This window comes from Trematomus bernacchii, unplaced genomic scaffold (assembly GCF_902827165.1).
Source record: "Trematomus bernacchii unplaced genomic scaffold, fTreBer1.1, whole genome shotgun sequence".
Classification (NCBI taxonomy): Eukaryota; Metazoa; Chordata; class Actinopteri; order Perciformes; family Nototheniidae; genus Trematomus; species Trematomus bernacchii.
Window position 1 is genome coordinate 261,887 of NW_022987579.1, and position 23,064 is coordinate 284,950.

The window sequence follows — 23,064 nt, forward strand, 5'->3', positions numbered from 1 at the left end:
TTGTGGTTCCGGTAAATGACTTTAATGTTAATCAAACCATGATGAACAGAATTGAAGAACTATTTGACCCTTTGAGTGATGATGGTAATCACGGCATATCATTTTTTTTAGTTCTGGTGAATGTTCTTAGTGAACAGTAAACACTGGAAATGGTTCACACTTAAAGTAACAAAACAAGCACTGTTTGTTTTTAAACAGACTGAAAGTAAGTTATATATTTATGTGATTTGTTGCACCACTGGGCCATAATACCTTAATGATGTGCCCAGTTACTCAGTCAGCACTAATAAAGCAATGTACAATGGTTGATAAATAATAAAAGTGACTTTTAAAGAATAATGTTTTTTTGCACTTCGCTAAAATTAAAAACAAAAATTGTTGTTCACATTGCTTCAAGAACCTGGCTGAAACCTCCTGAACGAGGTAGATGGAACGAACATAATGTTCCCATTACTCTCTTCCAAAACCCTGTGTGTTACCTAGTGCAAAGTCCATGCACTCTTTAAAATCATCATAAGTCTCAAGCAGCGGCAACTTCAGGCAGTTTATGCAAGTGTTCGCCATGGGCAGACGCTGTTTGGGGCTGGAGGGATGCCCATGCAGGAAATCAATTGATGGCTGAGGAGAGAAGCCAACTGGAGGGATGACACTTGCACCTGTTGCAAAGGCAAGGATTTTCCCTAACTTTGGTGGTCCCTCTTGATCTAAAACACAGTAAAGCAAGCAAAACAATAATTACAATTTTAAACCATACCAGCAAGTACAAAATACCATACAGAAAAAATCTATTAGTAAAGAATGAAAGACAAAGAAACCAAACATGTGACAAGTAAGAGGATATTTTAAGACAGAAAGAAAGGAAGAAAAAGGAAATAGAATCAAAGCAAGATTAAGGAAAAAGGCAGACAATGAAAAGAGTAATGTCAATGTGGCATTAGTATGTAATGTTGTAGCAAGTCTTTGCACACCAAGTGATCAACATCATTGGAGACAGTACTACATCTAGCAGCAGTATTAACCTTCCACATCCTGCAGGTAATCCCTCCAAAAGGGTACCACAACTTCCTCTGTCCTTCTTTTGTTGCTTCCCACTTCAGACAGCAGGATATGGAATAGATGGTCCATTACGTCAGCAGTGAGAGCCGATGGTTCGTGGCACATCAAAGGCCGGAAACTTTCTGGATGCATTTTAATTGCATCTAGAACGCCAAGGACCTTTAGCCCCTCCTTAAATCTACAGTATACAAATGAGGGTCAAGAGAAGAATTTGTGTGAACAATTGTGTTAGCTAATAGTAAAGAACTAAAGAGATATATTCCATCACCATTGCAGAAAAATAGCTCGAAAATAAAAAATGTCCATCAGAGATCAGTATGAAATCTAAGAGGGCAAAAACAAAGTTTGATGTTTGTGACAATCTTTAATTAATATGCTCAGACTTGCCAAACAATTGGGAAAATGAATTAATGTAATTTGTTCAGAAAGACATACTTCAGAGCTTCATTTACAGGGAGTAATATGTTTCTGACCACATGAACTGATTTGATTGTGTTTATTTTATTCTTACACAGCCCTATTTTATAAGGAACAATCTCTTTTCAATAAAAATATACACGTTCAAACATTTTTCTTCTTGTATCTTTGTTTGAAAAAAAGGTTTAAAATATAGTCAGCTTTAGCTTTTTTGTTAGCACCTAAATGATATCACTAATTTGGTTTATAGGCAATAGTGTTGCACAAACCTTTCAAATGCTCCTGCAACTCTGTGGACCACCTGGAACATGGTAATGTCTTGGACCAACAGGTCTCTGTCTTCTATGGATTTCAAAGGCCTGAGACACCCTGCATTTGCAAGAACATCTTGGAGTGGTTCTGTGGTGAGAGGTCATTCAAAGAAGAACATCTGACACCTACAAACAAAACAAAAAAGAAAGTTTGAGATGAGCTGCTGCTTGCATCGAAAGTAGACGAGTGTAGCCGAGTGCAGTCGGGGGAGGAACCACAAAGCATGGGTCAAGTCAAACAGCTCAGGGTTGGCTCGACTCAACTGCAACGGCAGAAGAAGCGCCTTTACTGCGGATTAAGTTGTTATCAACAGCAAATACTACAAAAGAGGCATGAATCTAAGAAATCAGATATATCACCACAAATATCTTGCCGTTTTACCAGAGCAGTAAATATTTTCTGTTGGTGACACAATGATCCTAAACCTGTACTTTTCATTAAAAATAGTTTAGTAATAGTTTAAAATCATGTATATAGAAGGCAGACCAATTATTTCTTTCAGGAGTTTAGACTGGTGTAAGATATGGAAGACATCAAAAGAAATTAAATTGTTAATATTGTCACGATCTTATGAAGGACCCAAATGCAGCACTCGAGAAACCAAGGAGTATTGGTAATGTACTTTATTGGTAATACTACCAGAGCAGAGGAATACCAGCAGAACAGTATCAGCCGGATGATGTGCAGGCCGACGAACCAGAGGACAGCGGGCAGAAGGTGAGTCAGGGCCGGGCAGAGGGTCAGGGAGCAGGCGAGGCGGTCAACGTAGGTACAGGCAGGGTCAGACAGCAGGCAAGGCAGGATAGTCCAGGGACAGGCAGGATCAGGGAACAGGCAGAGCAGGCAGGTCAGGGACAGGCAGGGTCAGAACCGGGTGGGCAATCTGGTGACAAACGCGTGAAAGACTAGCATGAAGGCAAAGTACCATCTGGCAACGGGTGTGTGTCAGGTGTGGGTTTAAATACTGGCAGTAAAGCTAATGGGTGCAGAAGAGAAAGAGAGTGAGCAAAAACGTGGGTGTGGTTAACAGGTGAGACAGGTGAATGGAAAACTACTGGTGAATGATGGAGCAGAACTGTGACAAATATCAGAAATCCTCTTATTAAGTACATCTTGTACTGCTAACGTGGATTTACATAAAGATTGCAGCATAATGCTGAAAAATTATAACAAAAGTAACGTAAATATTCCGCAGCCAATTGCAGACTTTGAGATGAGCTAGAATGGCACAGTTACGACCAATGAGCCTATAGCATTTGCAGGGGATTTGGAGGCAGACAGGGTCTGTGTGACATATCTGCTTCGCTAAAAAATAGTGGTTTAAATTCTGAACACATTTGACTGGCTGATTATAACTCAGTGCTATATCCATTTATGTTAGACACCCAAGATTACTGAGGAAAATGTATTTTGACATCATGGCATCCTTTTTAACTTATTTACTAAACTATACAAGTGACCAAAAAAAATTCCAAAAGCCTTTACACACTAGCATAAGGTGCAGCGGGCTTCTAACACGTTCCCCTTCACTAGTTTCAACCAAGCACTAAATGCCCCTTTCTCCAACCATATTCGGTTAAACTTACACTTCCCCATAATGTTCGTAAAAAGATGTGAAGATACCTCCGGCTCTGAACTGACGCTAGCTAACGCTTGGTTGCTAGTTACTAGCTGGGTGTTCTCCAATAAGGGGCCAGGGGATGCAAAGTTATTGCAGCAAGTTATTGGTTCCATGTTGATTTATTTCCATATAAATAATTTGGGGGGGGAACTGCAACACAGAAGTACCTTCCAAATCCGTTTAAAGACCTATTAAATCATATTGAAGACCTTTCTTGATTTTTAAAATCATATTTAAGGGCTTAAATTCTGATTATTAAATGTAAGGCTTTTTAAGACCCCGCGGGAACCCTGTGATTAGTCTCGTTTCTAACATTTGACTGCCCCGCTATAGTAGGTTAATAAAGCGTTAGCTTCAAGCAGTAAGAAACGGCTTCAATTAACAACATACATATTAAAATGACCACGGTTGACATTTAAAAAATAAACGTACCTCTTCCTTGACTTTGAAGTCCATCCCCCAAAATACTGCGGAGTTTGATATCGGGGTTGCAGCACTTGGTTCAGGTTGGCGCCTAATGAGGCTCCACCGCCACTCCCTGATGCACCTGATCCACGTCTGAAGGCCCGCTGCAATTCCTCGTCAACGCTCACACTAGAATTGCCTACTGTGGACGACGTCGACTGTCGCCTTTGATCCATCATTCCTGACAGCGATGTGACAACATTTGGAGAAGGCCTATCTAAAATATTAGTTAAGAGGCCTATGGCTTCATTAAGTCGCTCCCTTTCCACCATTTTCTCATCTCACAATGGCGCTATGTGGGGGTGGGCGGTGTCCGTCAAACAAAAAACGTAGAGCCAATCAGGAACTGAGAATTTAGTCCAACTTCCTTTTCAATCATACTCACTTCCTTTTCAATCATACTCTCTCACACACATAACTATTCTTATGCACACACCCTATCATTCTGTTTATACACATAGCTATATAGTCATTCACATGAACTATTATTACCTCTTATATAAGCTATTATTCGGCCTTTCATTCACTGCTATTCCGTTTTACATAGACAACTATTGTTATTAACATGAAATACTATTCCCTCTTACATAGGTTATTATTCTGTCTTACATACATTGTTTACCGATTACACACATACTACTATCCTCTTTCACATACACTATTATAATGTTCTATTAGATTATAGTTGTATGTGAAAGACAATAGTGGTGTGTGTACGAGAGTATGATGGTGCGTTTAAGAGATTTGTTTTTGTGTGTGAGAGAGAATAGTTATTTATGTATGATAGTATGATAGGAAATGAAGGAAGGAATGACAGTACGTTAAAGACGGTATGATACTGTGTGTGAAAGAGTCTGGTGGTGTACATGAGAGATTCTGATATTGTTTGTAAGACCAAGTATGAGTTGTGAGCTAGACGGCCTCTCATACAGAATCGCTGGATAGTTTAAATCTCCTAAGCATGCTCCTTCCGTTTCCACTATACTTTCTCATACACATACATGTATACTTCTCTTGCATACATATATTGTCTTCACACATACATACATTCTTCTCTTGCATACATATATTGTCTTCATACATGCATATATTATTTATAATATTAAATGTAAACATTGAATGAATGTGCATGAGAGCAAAATGTATAAATATGAGCATTAGAATATATGAATATGAGAACAAAATGTAAAAATGTGTGAGTGAAAAACGTATAAATGTGTGAGTGACAAACGTATAAATGTGTGAGTGAAAAACGTATAAATGTGTGAGTGACAATGTATGAATGTGTGCGGCCCCTCATATTTTTGTTTGGCTCACACACGCGAGCGCACACACTCACTCACAGAGAAACAGACACACAGACACACGGAGACAAACACACACACACACACACACACACACACACACACACACACACACACACACACACAAACTCACACTCACACTCACACTCACACATACACATACACATACACATACACATACACACACACACACATACACACACACACACACACACACACACACACACACACACACACACACACACACACACACACACACACTGAGGGCCACATGGTGCAGTGTTCAGATGAAAATGATTATGTCACTAGCAGAACATTTAAAGGTGGGGTAGGTAAGTTTGAGAAACCGGCTCGAGATACACTTGTTGTTATATTCCATGGAATGCTCTTAACATCCAGATAGCAATGAATATCTGAAGTGCTTTGACAAAAAATCCATAAAAACATTTCATCAGTGGAAGCCGTAGTTCTGTAAAAAGCACGACCAATCATTTTAGCCGTCCCGGCTAAAGTAACTGGATGGCCTACCTGCCTGTCAGCCTTCCATCTGTGCACAAACTTATCTCGTGCCCTCATTGGTCATGTGCACGTTCGTGTGTGTTGGAGGAGGGGCTAGCCGTGCACACGTGACAATAAAAGCCTTGAACCAGAACCTTGATCTTTGTCTGTTCCTCCTGAGTGGAAAACTACTACAGCACTTCAAACTCCGCCCCCCAAACACACACACCCCATTCTCTCTGCAGGTGAGGGCGGGAAGAACCGTCAGTGTTCAGCAACAAGCAGAGATAACGACAGGCAGAACCAGGACTGAGGAGGACCAGATCAGCAGTGTTTCTGTGGACCTGAAGAGAGCTCAGCAGGTGAGAATCAGTTTGTGATGTGTTAAAGACACCCCATTGTCACCGGCGCCATCTTTTTAGCTTAAGCTTTAGCAGATTGATTTTAGAAAGATCTCCATGTCCTGCTGTTTCTCAGACTGTACTCTGAGTTCACGTCATCAGTGAAGAATGCAGGGCAGGTCTGAACCGGTCTGACATCGGGGCATGAAGAAACATGTAAACATGTATCTATGTGTCTATGTGTAATGATAACTAAGAATAACAATACTTGGTATTATGTTGATAATAATATATTCCTGACGTCTGTACAACATTGCACAGACGTCAGGAATGTTAAAAGTTCGGAGGTCCTGTAGTGAATGCATTTAAGTTAAAGTTAAAAGTTTAAAAAGTTAATGTTAAAGGTGGGGTAGGTAAGTTTGAGAAACCGGCTCGAGATACACTTGTTGTTATATTCCATGGAATGCTCTTAACATCCCGATAGCAATGAATATCTGAAGTGCTTTGACAAAAAATCCATAAAAACATTTCATCAGTGGAAGCCGTAGTTCTGTAAAAAGCACGACCAATCATTTGAGCCGGCCCGGCTGAAATAACTGGATGGCCTACCTGCCTGTCAGCCTTCCATCTGTGCACAAACCTAAAAATTACTTTTGCGACACATTCATCGCAAGAAGTGTACCAAATACTGCCACAGAGCAGATTCGTGAAGTTGTAATGACTGATTTGAGAGGTTGTAATAACCAAGTTGCAGTTGTAATGGAAAATATATTTAAAAAATATATATTTTTCTGCAAGTGAACATTTCATCACTAAGTTCATTTTTTTTCTACAAGCTACAAAACTTTTTTTTTTCTTCTGTGACTTCAAATGTGGTTCACAGATACGTGGATATGTTATACAAGTGTAAATGTATGCACACAAGCTCAGATTTCTTTTCTGCAAGTGCTCACATCAGGTTTTACACGCTCTCGCATTTTGCACCATATCTACCTTCATATCAAACTCCGCCCCTCAAACACACACACCCCATTCTCTCTGCAGGTGAGGGCGGGAAGAACCGTCAGTGTTCAGTAACAAGCAGAGATAACGACAGGCAGAACCAGGACTGAGGAGGACCAGATCAGCAGTGTTTCTGTGGACCTGAAGAGAGCTCAGCAGGTGAGAATCAGTTTGTGATGTGTTAAAGACACCCCATTGTCACCGGCGCCATCTGTTTAGCTTAAGCTTTAGCAGAATGATTTTTGAAAGATTTCCATGTCCTGCTGTTTCTCAGACTGTACTCTGAGTTCACGTCATCAGTGAAGAATGCAGTCTGAACCGGTCTGACATCGGGGCATGAAGAAACATGTAAACATGTATCTATGTGTCTATGTGTAATGATAACTAAGAATAACAATACTTGGTATTATGTTGATAATAATATATTCATGTTGGTGGGCTGGACAACACATTAGCAGGAAAAGCAATTCAGAGAATATATTACATTTGAAGGTTTATACAAAATCAGCCTCAACAAATATGTTCCTATACATCCAAACTGCATTCTCAATTGAAATGTTTGTGGATGTTTGATTCTGACTTCCAGTGCTGACTGGGTCCGAGCACAGTTGGCTCTGTCAGTTGTAAAACATTGCACAGACGTCAGGAATGTTAAAAGTTCGGAGGTCCTGTAGTGAATGCATTTAAGTTAAAGTTAAAAGTTTAAAAAGTTAATGTTAAAGGTAGGGTAGGTAAGTTTGAGAAACCGGCTCGAGATACACTTGTTGTTATATTCCATGGAATGCTCTTAACATCCCGATAGCAATGAATATCTGAAGTGCTTTGACAACAAATCCATAATAAAATGTAATAACACGCTGGAAGAATGCATGAACAATCCTACATTGACACGTGTGTATGTACTAAAGTATGATGAGCAAAATGTCCTTAAAGTATTTAATGTAAAAGTACCAAATGCAGAAAAATCAACAAGAAAAACACCCGCAGACTCAAAACAATCCCTAGTTTATTAATTAAAGTGAAAATAGTACATCTGTGCAAACTCATGACCCAATTAAGACCCTTCAAATTGACATTGTCAAACTTAACGTGCGGTTAATGAAAAATCTCGTCTCAATTTAGAACTGTTTTGTAAATTTGCTGCATGATTGTAAGTCTCTGGACCCTCATAGGGACTCTTTAAAGTAACTCTTTAAAGTAACCACACCCTGAGCGGAACCACAGGAACAAACCACATCTTTCTCTCTGCTAAATATGAAATCAGTTGTTTATCTACTTCAGTGTTGTTGTTTTTGTATGAGGGGCCGTACAGGCCGTAATTCATACTGGTCCTCTCACGCACATACATTCTCCTTTTACATACATATATTTTCCCTCTTACACACATATATTCTCCTTTTACATACATACATTTTCACTCTTACATACATACATTCTCCTTTTACATACATATATTTTCACTCTCACACACGTATATATTTACACTCACACATTCATACATTCTGCTCTCATATTATCATATTTCAATGCACACATTCATACATTGTCACTCACACATTTATAAGTTTTTCACTCACACATTTTTACATTTTGTTCTCATATTCATATATTTTAATGCTCATATTTATACATTTTGCTCTCATGCACATTCATTCAATGTTTACATTTAATATTATAAATAATATATGCATGTATGAAGACAATATATGTATGCAAGAGAAGAATGCATGCATGTATGTATGAAGACAATATATGTATGCAAGAGAAGAATGTATGCATGTATGAAGACAATATATGTATGCAAGAGAAGAATGTATGTATGTATGAAGACAATATATGTATGCAAGAGAAGAATGTATGTATGTGTGAAGACAATATATGTATGCAAGAGAAGAATACATGTATGTGTGAGAGAAAGTATAGTGGAAACGGAAGGAGTATGGTTGAAACGGAAGGCAGGTCATTATCGCGCTGTGATTGGCTCAGAAGGTCGAGCGGGGCGGGCTCATGTTCAGAACTTCTGATTCAAATCAACATGATGGAGGGAGATGAATCCGTGTATCTACGGACCATTTGTTTTCTTTATTAAACAAGTAAACGGAAGAGTGTCTGCGAGGCGTTTTTGCTTTTAGTTTTTTACCTTACTAAATGGTCTAATGGTCATTGGAGCGAGGGGGGAGGGGGAGGGGGGGCCGCGAAACTCGCGGAAGTGATTTCAAAACAAAAGCACTCCTTTGCTTGGAACGGTGATAATATTATAAACGAGGGGAAACAAGGTGAATTTAGCGATCACAACGAAAACGGCCAAGACACACATTGAGCCCAGAAAATGAATGTTATTAAGGACTGTAAATATAATAAGTCTGTGTCTAAAATGGACAACATTGTTAGGAGATTTAAACTATACAGCGATTCTGCACTGCGGTCACTCAGCCGTCTCTCCACTTTGTTTTTTCAAATCAGCTGCTCTTCATTTTTTTTTACAAATATTTTTTACCGCAAGTTCTTAATAAAACTGACACTGTTGGACTCGGTATTAGTTTGCCTGCTACCAACAATAAAATGAAGTACTTTTTTTTTAGTAATCCTCTGTCAAAGTCCCCTCCTGAGTACTAGAATGCATGTTTCTCTACTATTTTGAATAAGCGTTAAAACACCTTTCTTCATGAGACTTATATTGTTGGACAGAGTATTTTAAGAGGATGGTAGACATGATATCAGCACTAGTACTGCAGCAGCAGCATTTTACACCATGCAAAGTCTTTAGAGTCTGGCCTGGATAGCTGAGGCCTGTACTACGAAGCTGGTTCAACTTAACCTGGATATGTTGGAGTTAGCCGGTTGGCGTAATCCAAAACATACGCGCTGGCGCTAAACTGTACTACGACGCTGGATATCAAGTGGATCGCTCAAGCCGCCGTGTCCTATCTAGTTAGGTGCGCGTTCACATGAAAGGGGTGGTATTTGGAGCATTCGACCAATCTCAAACACGGAGAAGCGTACTGACAGCGATACTTCCTGAATGAAAAGTGAACTTTAATATTAGTCAAATATGAGGAAGTTAAACTTTAAACATCCATGACTTAAACACTTTACCCAGGATAAAAGCCACATAGCTGCACCTGCAAGGTGAATACAGCTGGTAAAAGAAAAAGTGTTTGAATGCGTACATTAACAGGTTTATGAAATCACTGCCCCGTCCAAGACACGAGTGGATCTGACTTTAATTAGGAGAATTTGACTCGAGTGTTTCGTCAATTTAATGTGTTGCTTAAAATAATACTTCTGCATACAGTATGTGACACTGTGAGTGTTGCACGGCCAGATACGGCTCAAGAAGCTGACTCAAATAAGGAGATATATGATACATTATGATGTGATATGATATGAATGATAATGGGACACATCTACGTCTGCACTCACAGTGCCGCGGACTGTACTTAATGTTACTCTGATCCGGTTACTTATGTCGTGGCAGATATTTAAGTAAGCTTTCTTAACGCTAATGTTATAATAGTCAGATTGCTCTGAAGATGGGAGGGGATATTCTATTAATTTTCACGTTCACACAGTCAGTTGATTTTGGCCGGTCGTCTTTCCTGCAACGGCAGTTTAAACTGTATTTCCTTTCTCCTCCTGTCATATGAATTGATCGCTTTAAACTCCGCACACGGAGCTCTGATTGGTCAGCAGGCGGTGCTTTCACTGAGTTGATCTCTTAGCCTGCCACCTAACCTGCTCCGGAGCAGGTTTGCCGCTCAGCATAAGTTACCATGGAAATCTAGCCTGCTAAAAAGAGAACCAGCGTCGTAGGACCGGAAAGCCCGAGATTTCCCTGAATTTAGCTGGCTAAGAGAAAATCCAGCTTCGTAGTACAGGCCTCTGGTCTATCCTTCAGCAAAGTGACACACCCTTGTGACTCTTGTTGGCTGCTGTCTTTTAAAATATGATTATTTCTCTGCTCCTAGTTAATTCCTCGCAGATTCTTCCACCAGTCCCAGTCATTGCATGTCAGAGCTTCGAAAAATGTGTCCAATTCAACTAAATGTTTTTTTGTGAGTGAAGGCCAGAGCTAAATTATAGATTGTTTGATTGTGTACGGTGAGAGAAAATAATTCCACATCCTCCTATGAAACTTTTTTTATTTACTTTTCCATTATACTTATACTTACTTGTATTAGACAGGGTTCTTATGGTCATTAAAAACCTGGAAAAGTCATGGAAATTCAAAATGCTAATTCCAGGCCCTGGAAAAGTTATGGAAAACAATATTTTCCCCAAAGTTTTGGAAAAGTCATGGAAATGTGACTAAAATTGCATCAAATATAATTTATATTTTAGCTAATCGCCAAAATAGTAATACTATAATGATAATAAATACTGTATCGTATAGTAATGAAACGTAAAATGGCATTTAACTGACGAGGTGTTTTGCTGGTGAGAGATTTTAGTTGCTTTAGCCTGTAGAAGCTAGTAAGCCTACTATTGGATTTGTTTTAGAAAGGGACAACATGTTTCAGACCCTATTTTCCTGTTCCATGTTAAAATAAACCATTTTCAGTGGAACCGCTGAGACAGAGTAATGTTTTTGGTCATGGAAAATTAGGTATAGGTCATGGAGAAGTCATGGAGAAGCATTGGTGAAAAAGTGTATGAACTCTGATTAGAACATTTGCATGTTGAACTACATGCTGGATATCTTCCCCAGCCTCAAGGAAATACAATAAAATAAATGGATTCATAATTTTAAACAATTGATAAAAATGTATAAATGAATAATGTTTGGTGCAAACATTTCAAATTTAAATACAAAAGGAAAAAAAAGTTTACTTTTGAAATGATTTCTCACAAAAACCTTTCTAAATAGTAAATTATTAAAAAGTATTTAGTCAATAGACGTTTTTCTGCCTAAAATAGTTGAAATTGAACGTAAACTATATCAAACACCACATCCATGGCAATTAACCCATTTTTGCCCTCTATTTAAATTGACTTTGGTTGAAGTTAATACAAATATTCATATTATATATATATAGCATATCATTGATGCAGTCTTTCTGAACACTTTTAAAATAAAATACTGCAAATGAAGAATATTTTTAACCCTTTAACAGCCAGCGCCACCATTTGGTAGAGCTCATTTTGTGTCTTGATATCTTGTTGAAAAATAAATAAAAAAGTTTTACTCCATCTGATTCAGCCAGCTCTACCATTTGGTTGACATGTTATGCACAAAACAACCTCTAGATGTCACTGTGGTTCGAATAGAAAGCCCTTCAGCTAGCTTCAACTTGTATTTATATATACAGTCAATGGCTTCAACTGAGAAAGTTGGCATGCTAAAAATCACTGCTGACGAAATCACTCTTTTTGGTCAACTTTTGTAAGGTAACCATGTCATTTTTGACATGTTTTAGTGTCAGAGCACTGAGTGAACATAATCAGATAACTTGATGCACAAACAAAGTTTTAACAAGGGTGTAATTATTTTTTTGAAAATATGCTCAACCAACCGGTCGAATTGGCCTTTTATGGTAAACTAGCAATATGACTTTTTCAGAGTTTCAGAGATGTTTTTCAATAAAATATGGTAAATAAATGGCTAGATTTGTGGTAATATTACTACATCTAGTACTGCCTTATGATTCTCAGAGTGAAAGAGTGATAATAATTCATAAAGCAGATTTCATGCATGGCATTCAGCCCGAAGTTGCACACAGATGAGCAAGTTAGGCCAACACAGGATGTACACATTTGCTGTTAGGCCAGTGGTTTCTTGTTAGGCCAATTCAGCATCTACAGTAAGATGAGCAAGTCTTTTTTTATTATGAAAAACACTTTACATTACTTTTTTCCTTTTTTTACAATTATAATTTATTATCTTTTATGAATATATCTATATATTGCTAATTTTCCATAAAATAATAATTTTTATTTGAGTTTGTGTTTTATTTGAGTTTGATGCATACAAATACTGTACTGTATGATGATTGTTGAAAATGCACTTTTACCATAGAAGGCCAGCTCGACCAGTTGGTAGAGGCTCAAAAAAACAAACTGTGTGGTCAGTCAAAAAAAAGAAATGTGTTTGTGGTTAGTTGTGGCCCATTTGATAAAGAAATGTGTTTGTGGTTAGTTGTGGCCCATTTGAAAAAGAAATGTGTTTGTGGTTAGTTGTGGCCCATTTGATACAAAAATGCAAACAAATAATTGTTCCATAGCTTTTTTCTTGGTCTGGCAGTTAAAAGGTTCATGTTCTGCACAGATAGTGCCTTAACTTGAATTTGAAAACACGTGGCAACTTTATTAAGACAGCAGATGAAAAGATTTGTGGAAGGATAAATTCTTCATGGGCTTCAATGGCTCTCGAGATAAAGGGCGTTTTATGGTTGCTTGTATTATCCTCAGATAGTGGTTTGTTTAAATAACTAGTGACATTTTAATAAATATTGCAAAAAAGGGCATATATATAACCTGGCCGGCTTAACCAGTCTGTATTTCTTCAAGCACCACAAGATTCAGAGTTTATAACGTAACTACACAGTAAGTACTTCATAGTACTTGTGGGGGTTTCACTAGTACTGAGTCAAACTTAGCAGAAGTGGCTTGCTTTTGTTCTCAGGAGGGGACTTTGACAGAGTCTTTCTCAAAAAATACACAGTAAAAGTACTTCAATGTATTGTTGGTAGCAGGCAAACTAATACCGAGTCCAACAGTGTCAGTTTTATTAAGAACTTGTGGTAACAAATATTTGTAAAAAAAAAATGAAGAGCAGCTGATTTGAAAAAACAACGTGGAGAGACGGCTGAGTGACCGCAGTGCAGAATCGCTGTATAGTTTAAATCTCCTAACAATGTTGTCCATTTTAGACATAGACTTATTATATTTACAGTCCTTAATAACATTCATTTTCTGGGCTCAATGTGTGTCTTGGCCGTTTTCGTTGTGATCGCTAAATTCCTCGTTTCCCCTCGTTTATAATATTATCAACGTTCCAAGCAAACCAGTGCTTTTGTTTTGAAATCACTTCCGCGAGTTTCGCGGCCCCCCTCCCCCTCCCCCTCCCCCCTCGCTACAATGAGGGTAAGTACCTTTAGTAAGGTAAAAAACAAAAAGCAAAAACGCCTCGCAGACACTCTTCCGTTTACTTGTTTAATAAAGAAAAACAAATGGTCCGTAGATACACGGATTCACCTTCTTCTTCTTCTTCTTCTTCTCTTCGTTTTTTGGCGGATTGCAAACAACTTAAAAGGTGCATACCGCCACCTACTGTACATGAGTATGAATCATCATATCATACCAACTCTTTAACCTATGATCTAATCAAAATAAATAAATAAATCAACAAAAAACAAAAAACAAAACATGAAATAAATAAAACAAAAATAAAAATCTATGTTCTTTCCTGACCTAATGTTAAATTCTTTTTCCTACCCCAGTTTCACTCAAGAATGTAAACAGTGCTTTTCTGGTAGCTCTCACTCCCTCTCCTTTTGTTCCCAAAACATCAACCACACTCCATTCCCTCTCTGCCTCTAAAACTTTAGCCTTTAGTTTTCCTCTTTCAGCTTTATAGATGACACAATGTATCAAGATATGTTCTACATCTTCTTTTACTCCACAGCTCCCACACTTGTCACTGTCACTTTTCCCCATGACATACAGAGTACCATTCAATGCTGTGTGATTTATTCTGAGTCTAGCGATCGTGATTTCCTCCCTTCTGTTTCTTTCTTTATAAATATGAATTGTAATTGTCTTTTGTACTTTGTGATACTCTTTGCCTTTCTGGTCTTTCTCCCACCTTTTCTGCCAGATCTCCATCCCTTTCTTCTTAATTACTGCTTTTCCTTCTCCTTTTCCAAGTTGAACTGGTAATGTGATTTCCTTTTGCAGTGCACTTTTTGCTAATTTATCAGCACACTCGTTCCCTTTCACCCCCTCATGAGCACACTCGTTCCCTTTCACCCCCTCATGTGCACACTCGTTCCCTTTCACCCCCTCATGAGCACACTCGTTCCCTTTCACCCCCTCATGAGCACACTCGTTCCCTTTCACCCCCTCATGTGCACACTCGTTCCCTTTCACCCCCTCATGGGCAGGCACCCAGCAGAACTGCAGATCTATGCCGCCTCTGTGGAGTCTTAACAGGCTATGATTCAGTTCTATGAGAATGTCTTCTCTGGCAGTTGTTGTTGATTGTATGCTTTGTAATATGGACAATGAATCTGTGCACATCACCACCCTATCTGGTCTGACCTCTTCAACCCACTGTAATCCTATTATTACAGCCAGCATTTCTGCTGTGTACACTGATAATTGATCAGACGCTCTTTTTGAAATAGATATTTTAAATTCTGGGATGTATATACCAATTCCAACACACTCTTCCTTGTTCTTAGAACCATCTGTGTAAATTTGTAGGCAATTGTAATACTTCTCATTCAGATACATACTTGTTTTAATTCCCACTTCATTTACTTGCCACTCTTTTTTCCTTTCTACAATACTCATATCTATTTTAGCTTCTGGGAAAAGCCCTGGGGGAACACTGCTAAATGGGGTTGCTTTAGCAAATGTGATATTCTCCACTCCATATGCCCTCGTTCTCTCCTTACTCGTCCAGCCAAACCCACGTCCCTGGAATTTTGCATATTCCCAGCAATCCTGTAATATTCTGTTTGAAATATTTTCCTCTCCACTTCCTTGTAGCCTGACCCAGTATGACAGAGCAAGTTTCTCTCTTCTGATCTCCAGAGGTGTCTCTCCTGCTTCTATCAGAACTGCATTGATAGGGGATGACTTTATCGCTCCAATACACAACCGCAATGCTTTATATTGTATTCTATCAATTTTTAAAAGCGATGTTTTTGCTGCTGCTCCATACACTATACAACCATAATCTATTGTGGACCTCATAATTGATCTGTAAATGTCTATTAATGCTTGTTTGTCTGCGCCCCAGTTGCATCCAGCTACAGCTCGCAATACATTTAATACTTTTTTGCATTTTGTTTCCACTTGTTTAATATGCATTTTCCATGTATATTTGCTATCAAACCACAGTCCTAGGTATTTGAACTCATTCACCTTTGTCATTGGACGATCATATAGTGTTAGCTGTTGGCCATCAATCTTGCGTTTGTTTGTGAATACCATGTAGCATGACTTGCTTTCTGACATTTTGAATCCCCAGTTATATGACCACCTCTCCACTTTTTTAATCGCTCTAGCTATATTCTCCATTACGTATGGGGCATTTCTTCCCCTCATCCAAATAGCCCCATCATCTGCGTATAGAGCCGATTGAATGCATGTGTCTAAACCATAGACTGTATATATAAATGGACGTAGGGTCCGTGACGTCACCCATAGGATTCTGCAGAGTTGCCGAGAAGCCCTTAGTAGGCGGAGTCGGCCACTAACGGCTCGACAGTGACGTCTGAGTCTAACTCCCGCCTGCTACATCCTGCTCCAAATAAGGGCAAAGAGGCGGAGCCGAGGCGGGACCTTCTGCCTCCAGCTGGGAAGTAACAGAGCTAGCTCAAGCTAAGAAGCTAAGCTAACATGCTTCCCCATCAGCACACTGCCGTCACATTTTACGTTTCTAAGGTAAGCGGACATGAAACTATTCAGCAAAACTATAAATAATAATCTAAGTTATTGAGTTTTTAGCATAATACTTCAGAATCTTAAAATCCCTTAACGTTTGTATGCAATGTGCTAAATGCAACACTGGAATCAAGCAAATATTAATATGTTTGCATGACATTAGTTATTTATATTTTGCTATCACTTAATTATACGTTTAATACATTTAAGTTAAGCTAAGGTGCATGTGATGGTAGCTAGTTAGTGCTCTTACCTGTGAGGCCTCCTCCAAACAGCATTATAACCAGACTGTATCATTAAAACTATAAGTACCAGTTCTAGATCCTTGACTTTAGACAAACAATTCAAAAGACAAAATGTATTTAAAGACCAATCTTTATTTGAAGGTGCCTCTTAACCTGGGATATTAGTTATACAGTAATAGTATTGACAATCTAAAAAAACTGAGCAACTCAACAGTCAACTTTATATTTCTTATTGTCTAAAGCATTTATTATTCTCATTTCCCCCTCATATTCAGTGTGGACGGATTGAGACAGCGTGGTGTCCAGAGAGCTGCAGAGACTTCAGGGAGAAACCTCCGTGTGATGGACGTCCAGTCTGTTGGTTTGGAGAGGACTGAGGGTCTTTCCTCAGCGAGGAGGACCAGGCCTGATGGAGGAGCCCATGCATAGCTGATACCAACTGCACAGGCCTAGTCTGTCACTTTATTTGACTAAATGTGTTTACTTATACATTTAATAGGTTTACACCTTCTGTCCATATGTGCTTTTTTATTTAAAACATGTTTGATTAACTTTTGGTTCAGATTTCAATAAATTGAATTTGTATTTGCACTCCTTTTGTCCATTATTCTTACTGAAAATGTTAGATTACACATTCACATCCGACTGAAGATTGGCCCCATTTATTTGCGTTGCAAACTCTGCGGTACAAGGTACATGTTGTGAAGCTCATAAAGTGAGGCAAATAGAATTAATCAGCTGATGGAGTGTAGATGTGGAAATAGGTGCATTCGATCAGCTGACTTCACAATAAAAGTAGTTTCTTAGTGAATGTCCTGTACTGGTCTTAACATCTCATAACAATAGCTTTTAATTTTCCTCTTGGATGTTCTTCTTGACCCTCAGAGAAGGAGAACATGTTGAGTCGTGTCTTTCAGGCATGTCCTTTCCTAACAAAAATTACAGGAAACATAAAACATATTATTGCAGAACAAGTGTGTTATTTATGAAAGAGGTGTGTTTGTGTTTAGGGGCTGTAGATATAATTATTTTGTAATTGTAATGTTTTTTTTTATTTCAACAGTGAGCTACAAAGACAATCAGATTATGAATGAACAGTATGAAATTCATCAACATTGAAATATATTTTATTATCAAAATAATATTGAACTGTTATCAAAACTTAGTGCAACTGTAGAAGCTTGCTCTGTTCTCTCACTGAAATCATAACTTTTACCACGTTTTTTACAGACAATATTGAGAGATAAATAGCAGTTGTCACTAATAGCTTTGCCTTCAATACCTTAAATTAGAAAGCTGACAGTCATATTGCTTGTTAACATCTAAATGTAACCCTTTGCATGGAAAAACCCCTCAACTTCACTGATGTGTAGGTGATCTAGTATTTAGTATTGTTTAATGGAATGTATATCAGTGTATTAAAGTCAATACTTCATTTATTTAAACCAATATCTTTCTTGATTCTTTGTACAGTATGAAAAAAGAGTATTTGTACCTGTGCTGAAGTTCACTGCTGTGAGGAGTCCAGTTCTGTCTCTCACTCTCTGGTCCATCCTGTCTGCATCACCTGGAAACTTTAAACAAACAGATATATATGTAAAGAACCATGTGTACAAACAATATAACTTATTCTCTTCTGTTGAACATGTTGGATTGTGTATTGTCCGAGTCAGGGTTCTTTTTATTTTACTGTAACTTTGGAAGTTGTGTTACCAATGCTGTTGTGTTACTGTTTATTTGATACCAATTTGGTAATGCACATTTCCTGCTGAAATACATGCATACCAAGTTACTGCGTGGCACTTTGGTTTTGATAAAACAGTGTAGTTCCACTATATAAACGTTACATTCATAATCAAACGAGACAATCTGCAAGATAATGAGCTATTTGTTGTTATTTTTAATGCTTGTCATTCACACGTTAATCAAATAAAATAAGTACCGATACATAGCAGAACAATTGTGGCGATGTTCAGCTTAATAAGCCTTGTTCAACATAATTTATTTAGCTAATACTACAGCGGGCTGCAGGCGAACCAAGTCTGCGTTTCGCTGCATTCCTTGATCTCCAGTTATAATGCCGGACTCCGCCGCCGGCCGAAGCTAACAGAGCCGCCGGGACGCGCTAGCGAGCTAGCCCCCTGCGGCTCCGTTAGCTTCGGCCGGCGTGGACTCCGGCGGCCACCACTGGGATAATTGGGTCCCCTTTTAACATTTGCTCCCGTTTAGCATTATGGGCGTCACAGCCATATACTATAAAAGGCTGAATCATAAACTAAACTGTATATATATATATATACACATGTATAAAGGGTTGCGTCCTTAGCTGGCTAATAAACTACATAATAAGCTACATAACAAGCTAAACTAACAAGCACACAAACACCTGCTAACGGGATTAACATGTATAATATTATCATTTTACTCACCGAAAAAAGCTGAGAGTAGACTTCTTGGAAGGTCTGTTAGTACATTCAAGCGCACAGCACTACATTTTAATTGTCTGGTATTTGTAACAATATTCCCTAAAAGGCACAATCACCACGAACACGGCTAAAGGGTCAAGTACAGCAACTACAACTAACTAACGTTGTAGCCTAGCAGAGTGGACAAATTGCTGTTAGCTGACAGTGAGGCACGTACCTGTCCATCAAAGTGACCACGCCCTAATTTATGCAAAAACTTTAAGACCTAATATAAATAAAAGGGTCGTGTTAGAAAACAATTCACTCACAGATCCATAATCATGAAGGTGGAATCTAACTATATTCATAATAATATTTATTGGATCCATAGGTAGAAACATGTTTTTTTAGGCTGTGAAATTGGGCATTTTAACATGGGGCTCTATGGAAATTGCTCCTTTCTGCAGTCAGCGCCTATCGGCCAATATATGAACTGCAGTTTGTGGCACTTCCGCATTGGCGTCCCGGCTCTTCCCCAGAGTTTGCCGCTTGGTTTAAACATGTAAATATATCATTGATCATGATGTTAAATAATATTGGACTGACTGCACTCCCTTGGGGGATACCATTTTCTATTTCAAAATAGTTGGAAATATCTGCTCCAACCTTTACTCTAAATGTCCTGTCTGTTAAAAAGGCCCTTACCCAATTGTACATTCTCCCTCCAATACCCATTCTACTCAATTTGATCAGTAACCCATCCCTCCACATACAGTCATACGCCTTTTCAATGTCAAAGTACACTATTGCCATTATCTCTTTCATTTTCAATGTTTTTTCCACATCATTACTCACTCTTACTAAAGCATCTATTGTGGACCGCCCTTTACGAAATCCGCTCTGAAAACTACTCAGCAGCCCTTTCTGCTCCAGTACATGTGAGAGCCTACGGACAATGATCTTTTCCATCCATTTACATAGGTGTGATGTAAGAGCTATTGGTCTGTAGTTACTAGGGTTAGCTGTATCTTTCCCTGGCTTATTGAATGGTAGCACGACTGCTGTTTTCCACAAACTTGGCATATCTCCTTCTCTCCAGATTTTATTGAAAAGACTCAGTACCATTGTCATAGTTTCCATAGGTAACTGTAACATAGCATAACATAGCTGGTCTTGTCCTGGGGCTGTATAACCTGTACCTTGTAAGGCTATTTTGAGTTCTGACATTGTAAATTCCACATCAAGAGCTGACCTATTATCCTGTCTCTTCTCCTTCACGTTTTCATTCTCTGCTAGTAACTGCTGTTTTTGCTGCCTATGAATATCACTGAGATGCTCCCCGCTATGTACTGCTGCAAGTGTCCTTCCTAACATGTCTGCCTTCTCTTTATCTGTCACTGCCAGCCTCTCCCCATCAACCAAAGCTGGAATTTTAATGGATTTCCTTTTCCCACTCATCCGCTTAAACATGGACCAGACATCACCTAATTTTACTCCTCTGCCAATGGTAGAACAAAATTCTCTCCATGTTCTTTTTTTTGTGTATTTGATTGTCCTTCGAGCAGCTGCCCTTTTCCTTTGAAACTCTATAACATTATTTTGTGTCATGTTTTTCTTTAATTCTCTAAATGCATTATTTCGCTCTTTAATAGCCCTGCTGCATTCCTCATTCCACCATGGCACCACTTTCTTCCTACCCTTGGTTGTTGTTTTGGGTATACTGTTCTCTGCTGCATTTAGAATATGTTGCGTTATTTGGCTTGTAATGACCTCTATGCTTCCCTCTGATGTTAGCAGGTGTACCGACTCCTCACACCATATTGGTGTACCATTGAGGTCGTAACCAGGTTTCTTGCACACATATTACCTCAGGGACTACCTCTAGATCATATATATATTTCTTGAATTCTTGCCCATTAGCTATGAGGCTTCTTGCGTTCCACTGTAGTATGTGCAGCACCATGATTAAGGATCTAACCCTCATCCTGATTTTCCCCAGCTCCATGTATAGTTAGCATTGCATGTATCTGATCTGCTTTAATATCTTTCATGTCAAGGAATTTTCCAGCTGCCTCCACAATGGCTTTGATTCTATCACTTTTCTTTTTTAACTGCAATGCAACATTTACAGTATGGCATATAAATACCACAAAATTCACCTTTTTCACTCCTAAAACATCATCATCCTCTTTACTCTTGGTGGCGCTGTGGGGTTGGATTTGAAGATTACTTTTTGGTGTGTTCCTGACATTTTGTATTGTAATGCTCTGCTCCATTCCACTAGGGGTCTTATTGATTGTTACTGTTCCCCTTACTTTCTTTATTGCTTCTGCGTATGAAACTTTGTTTGTAATCTTAACTCTCTGCACCTCTCTGGCCTCTCTCTGCACTTCACAACCTCCAAACGCAGCACTGTGATCTCCTCCGCAGTTACAACATTTAACCTTTGCATCCTTTTCACATTTCCCATACTCATGTTTTCCTCCGCATCTCGCACACCTTAGCTGTCCTTTACACTGCTGCGCTGTGTGCCCCATTCGTTGACATGCGTAGCACCTGAGAGGTTTGGGGATGTACTCCCTAACCATGAAGTTCAAATATCCCATTTGTACTGCCTTAGGTAAGATTCTCTCAAACTGAATGAGAACTGATAATGTTTCTCTGAGTGTACCATCCCGTTTGCTTTTAAGCCTTGTGACTTCCACTATTTTGCCTCCTTTTAATTCACTTTTCACATCTTCCATTGACATGTCCAATGGTACTCCTGAGATTACTCCTCTCAGTTTCGCCATTGCTCCTGGAACATGCGCCTTCATTTTCTCCCCATTCAGTGAGTTCATTCCCAGAATCTTTTCCTGCTGCTGTTTGTTATTGGCATGTATCAATACCCGCTTATTGTTCATGAATTTAGCAAATTTAATTTTTCCAATCTCTTTTTCAATTGCTTTGGTAAGTTTAATCGGGTGGTAATGCCCACCATCCTGATTGAATTCTATTACCACTTTCCACTCGTGTTCTATTTCTTTATTCAACATTGCTTGACTGTCATTTTGACTGACTCTTGATTTTTTGTTTTGCTTAGCCTCGTCTGCTTCACCCGACCAATCCGACCAACTTCGAGCTCTTACTGAACTATCTCTGTCTCTCAAAGATCTTTTCTTCTTCGCAGCTTTGGCTATCATCCATTCCATATTGTTTCTTTGGCTACCATCTGAGCTGGTTGACATGATGAAACACTCAATGTACAGTTTATGCAAATCCGCCAAAATAACAGTCCAATGCTACCGTTTCTGTATGTATCCGAATTCTCTGTGAACTTTCTGCCACGCGTCTCCAACTTCACTTCCTTCTTCCGCCTTCCGACTGGCTCCGGCCGCAACTGGAAACTGTCAAGCATGGCCACGGATTCACCTCCCTCCATCATGTTGATTTGAATCAGAAGTTCTGAACATGAGCCCGCCCCGCTCGACCTTCTGAGCCAATCACAGCGCGATAATGACCTGCCTTCCGTTTCAACCATACTCCTTCCGTTTCCACTATACTTTCTCTCACACATACATGTATTCTTCTCTTGCATACATATATTGCCTTCATACATACATGCATTCTTCTCTTGCATACATATATTGTCTTCATACATACATACATTCTTCTCTTGCATACATATATTGTCTTCATACATACATACATTCTTCTCTTGCATACATATATTGTCTTCATACATACATACATTCTTCTCTTGCATAAATATATTGTCTTCACACATGCATACATACATTCTTCTCT

At 38.8% G+C, this 23,064-nt stretch overlaps 2 protein-coding genes across 4 annotated transcripts in view; one reads left to right on the forward strand and one right to left on the reverse strand.

Moving 5' to 3' along the window:
• On the reverse strand, window positions 1-1,994 carry LOC117479878 (G2/M phase-specific E3 ubiquitin-protein ligase-like). The gene is made up of 3 exons (XM_034126988.1): window positions 1,743-1,994; window positions 1,020-1,234; window positions 1-704 (listed from the first exon to the last, which is right to left on the reverse strand). Exons 1-3 carry the CDS (start codon window positions 1,781-1,783, stop codon window positions 451-453), a joined length of 510 nt encoding a protein of 169 aa, XP_033982879.1. The 5' UTR covers window positions 1,784-1,994; the 3' UTR covers window positions 1-450.
• Window positions 1,995-5,875: 3,881 nt separating this feature from the next.
• The window catches only part of LOC117479876 (NLR family CARD domain-containing protein 3-like), a 76,388-nt gene continuing 59,199 nt past the window's right edge, over window positions 5,876-23,064 (forward strand). For 2 of the 3 annotated variants that reach the window (XM_034126982.1, XM_034126984.1), the window contains exons 1-2: window positions 5,876-6,035; window positions 7,059-7,175. The gene's annotated coding sequence lies outside the window, so the exon portion shown is untranslated. The remainder of the gene's footprint in view (window positions 6,036-7,058; window positions 7,176-23,064) is intronic. The other variant, XM_034126985.1, reaches the window with a different exon arrangement.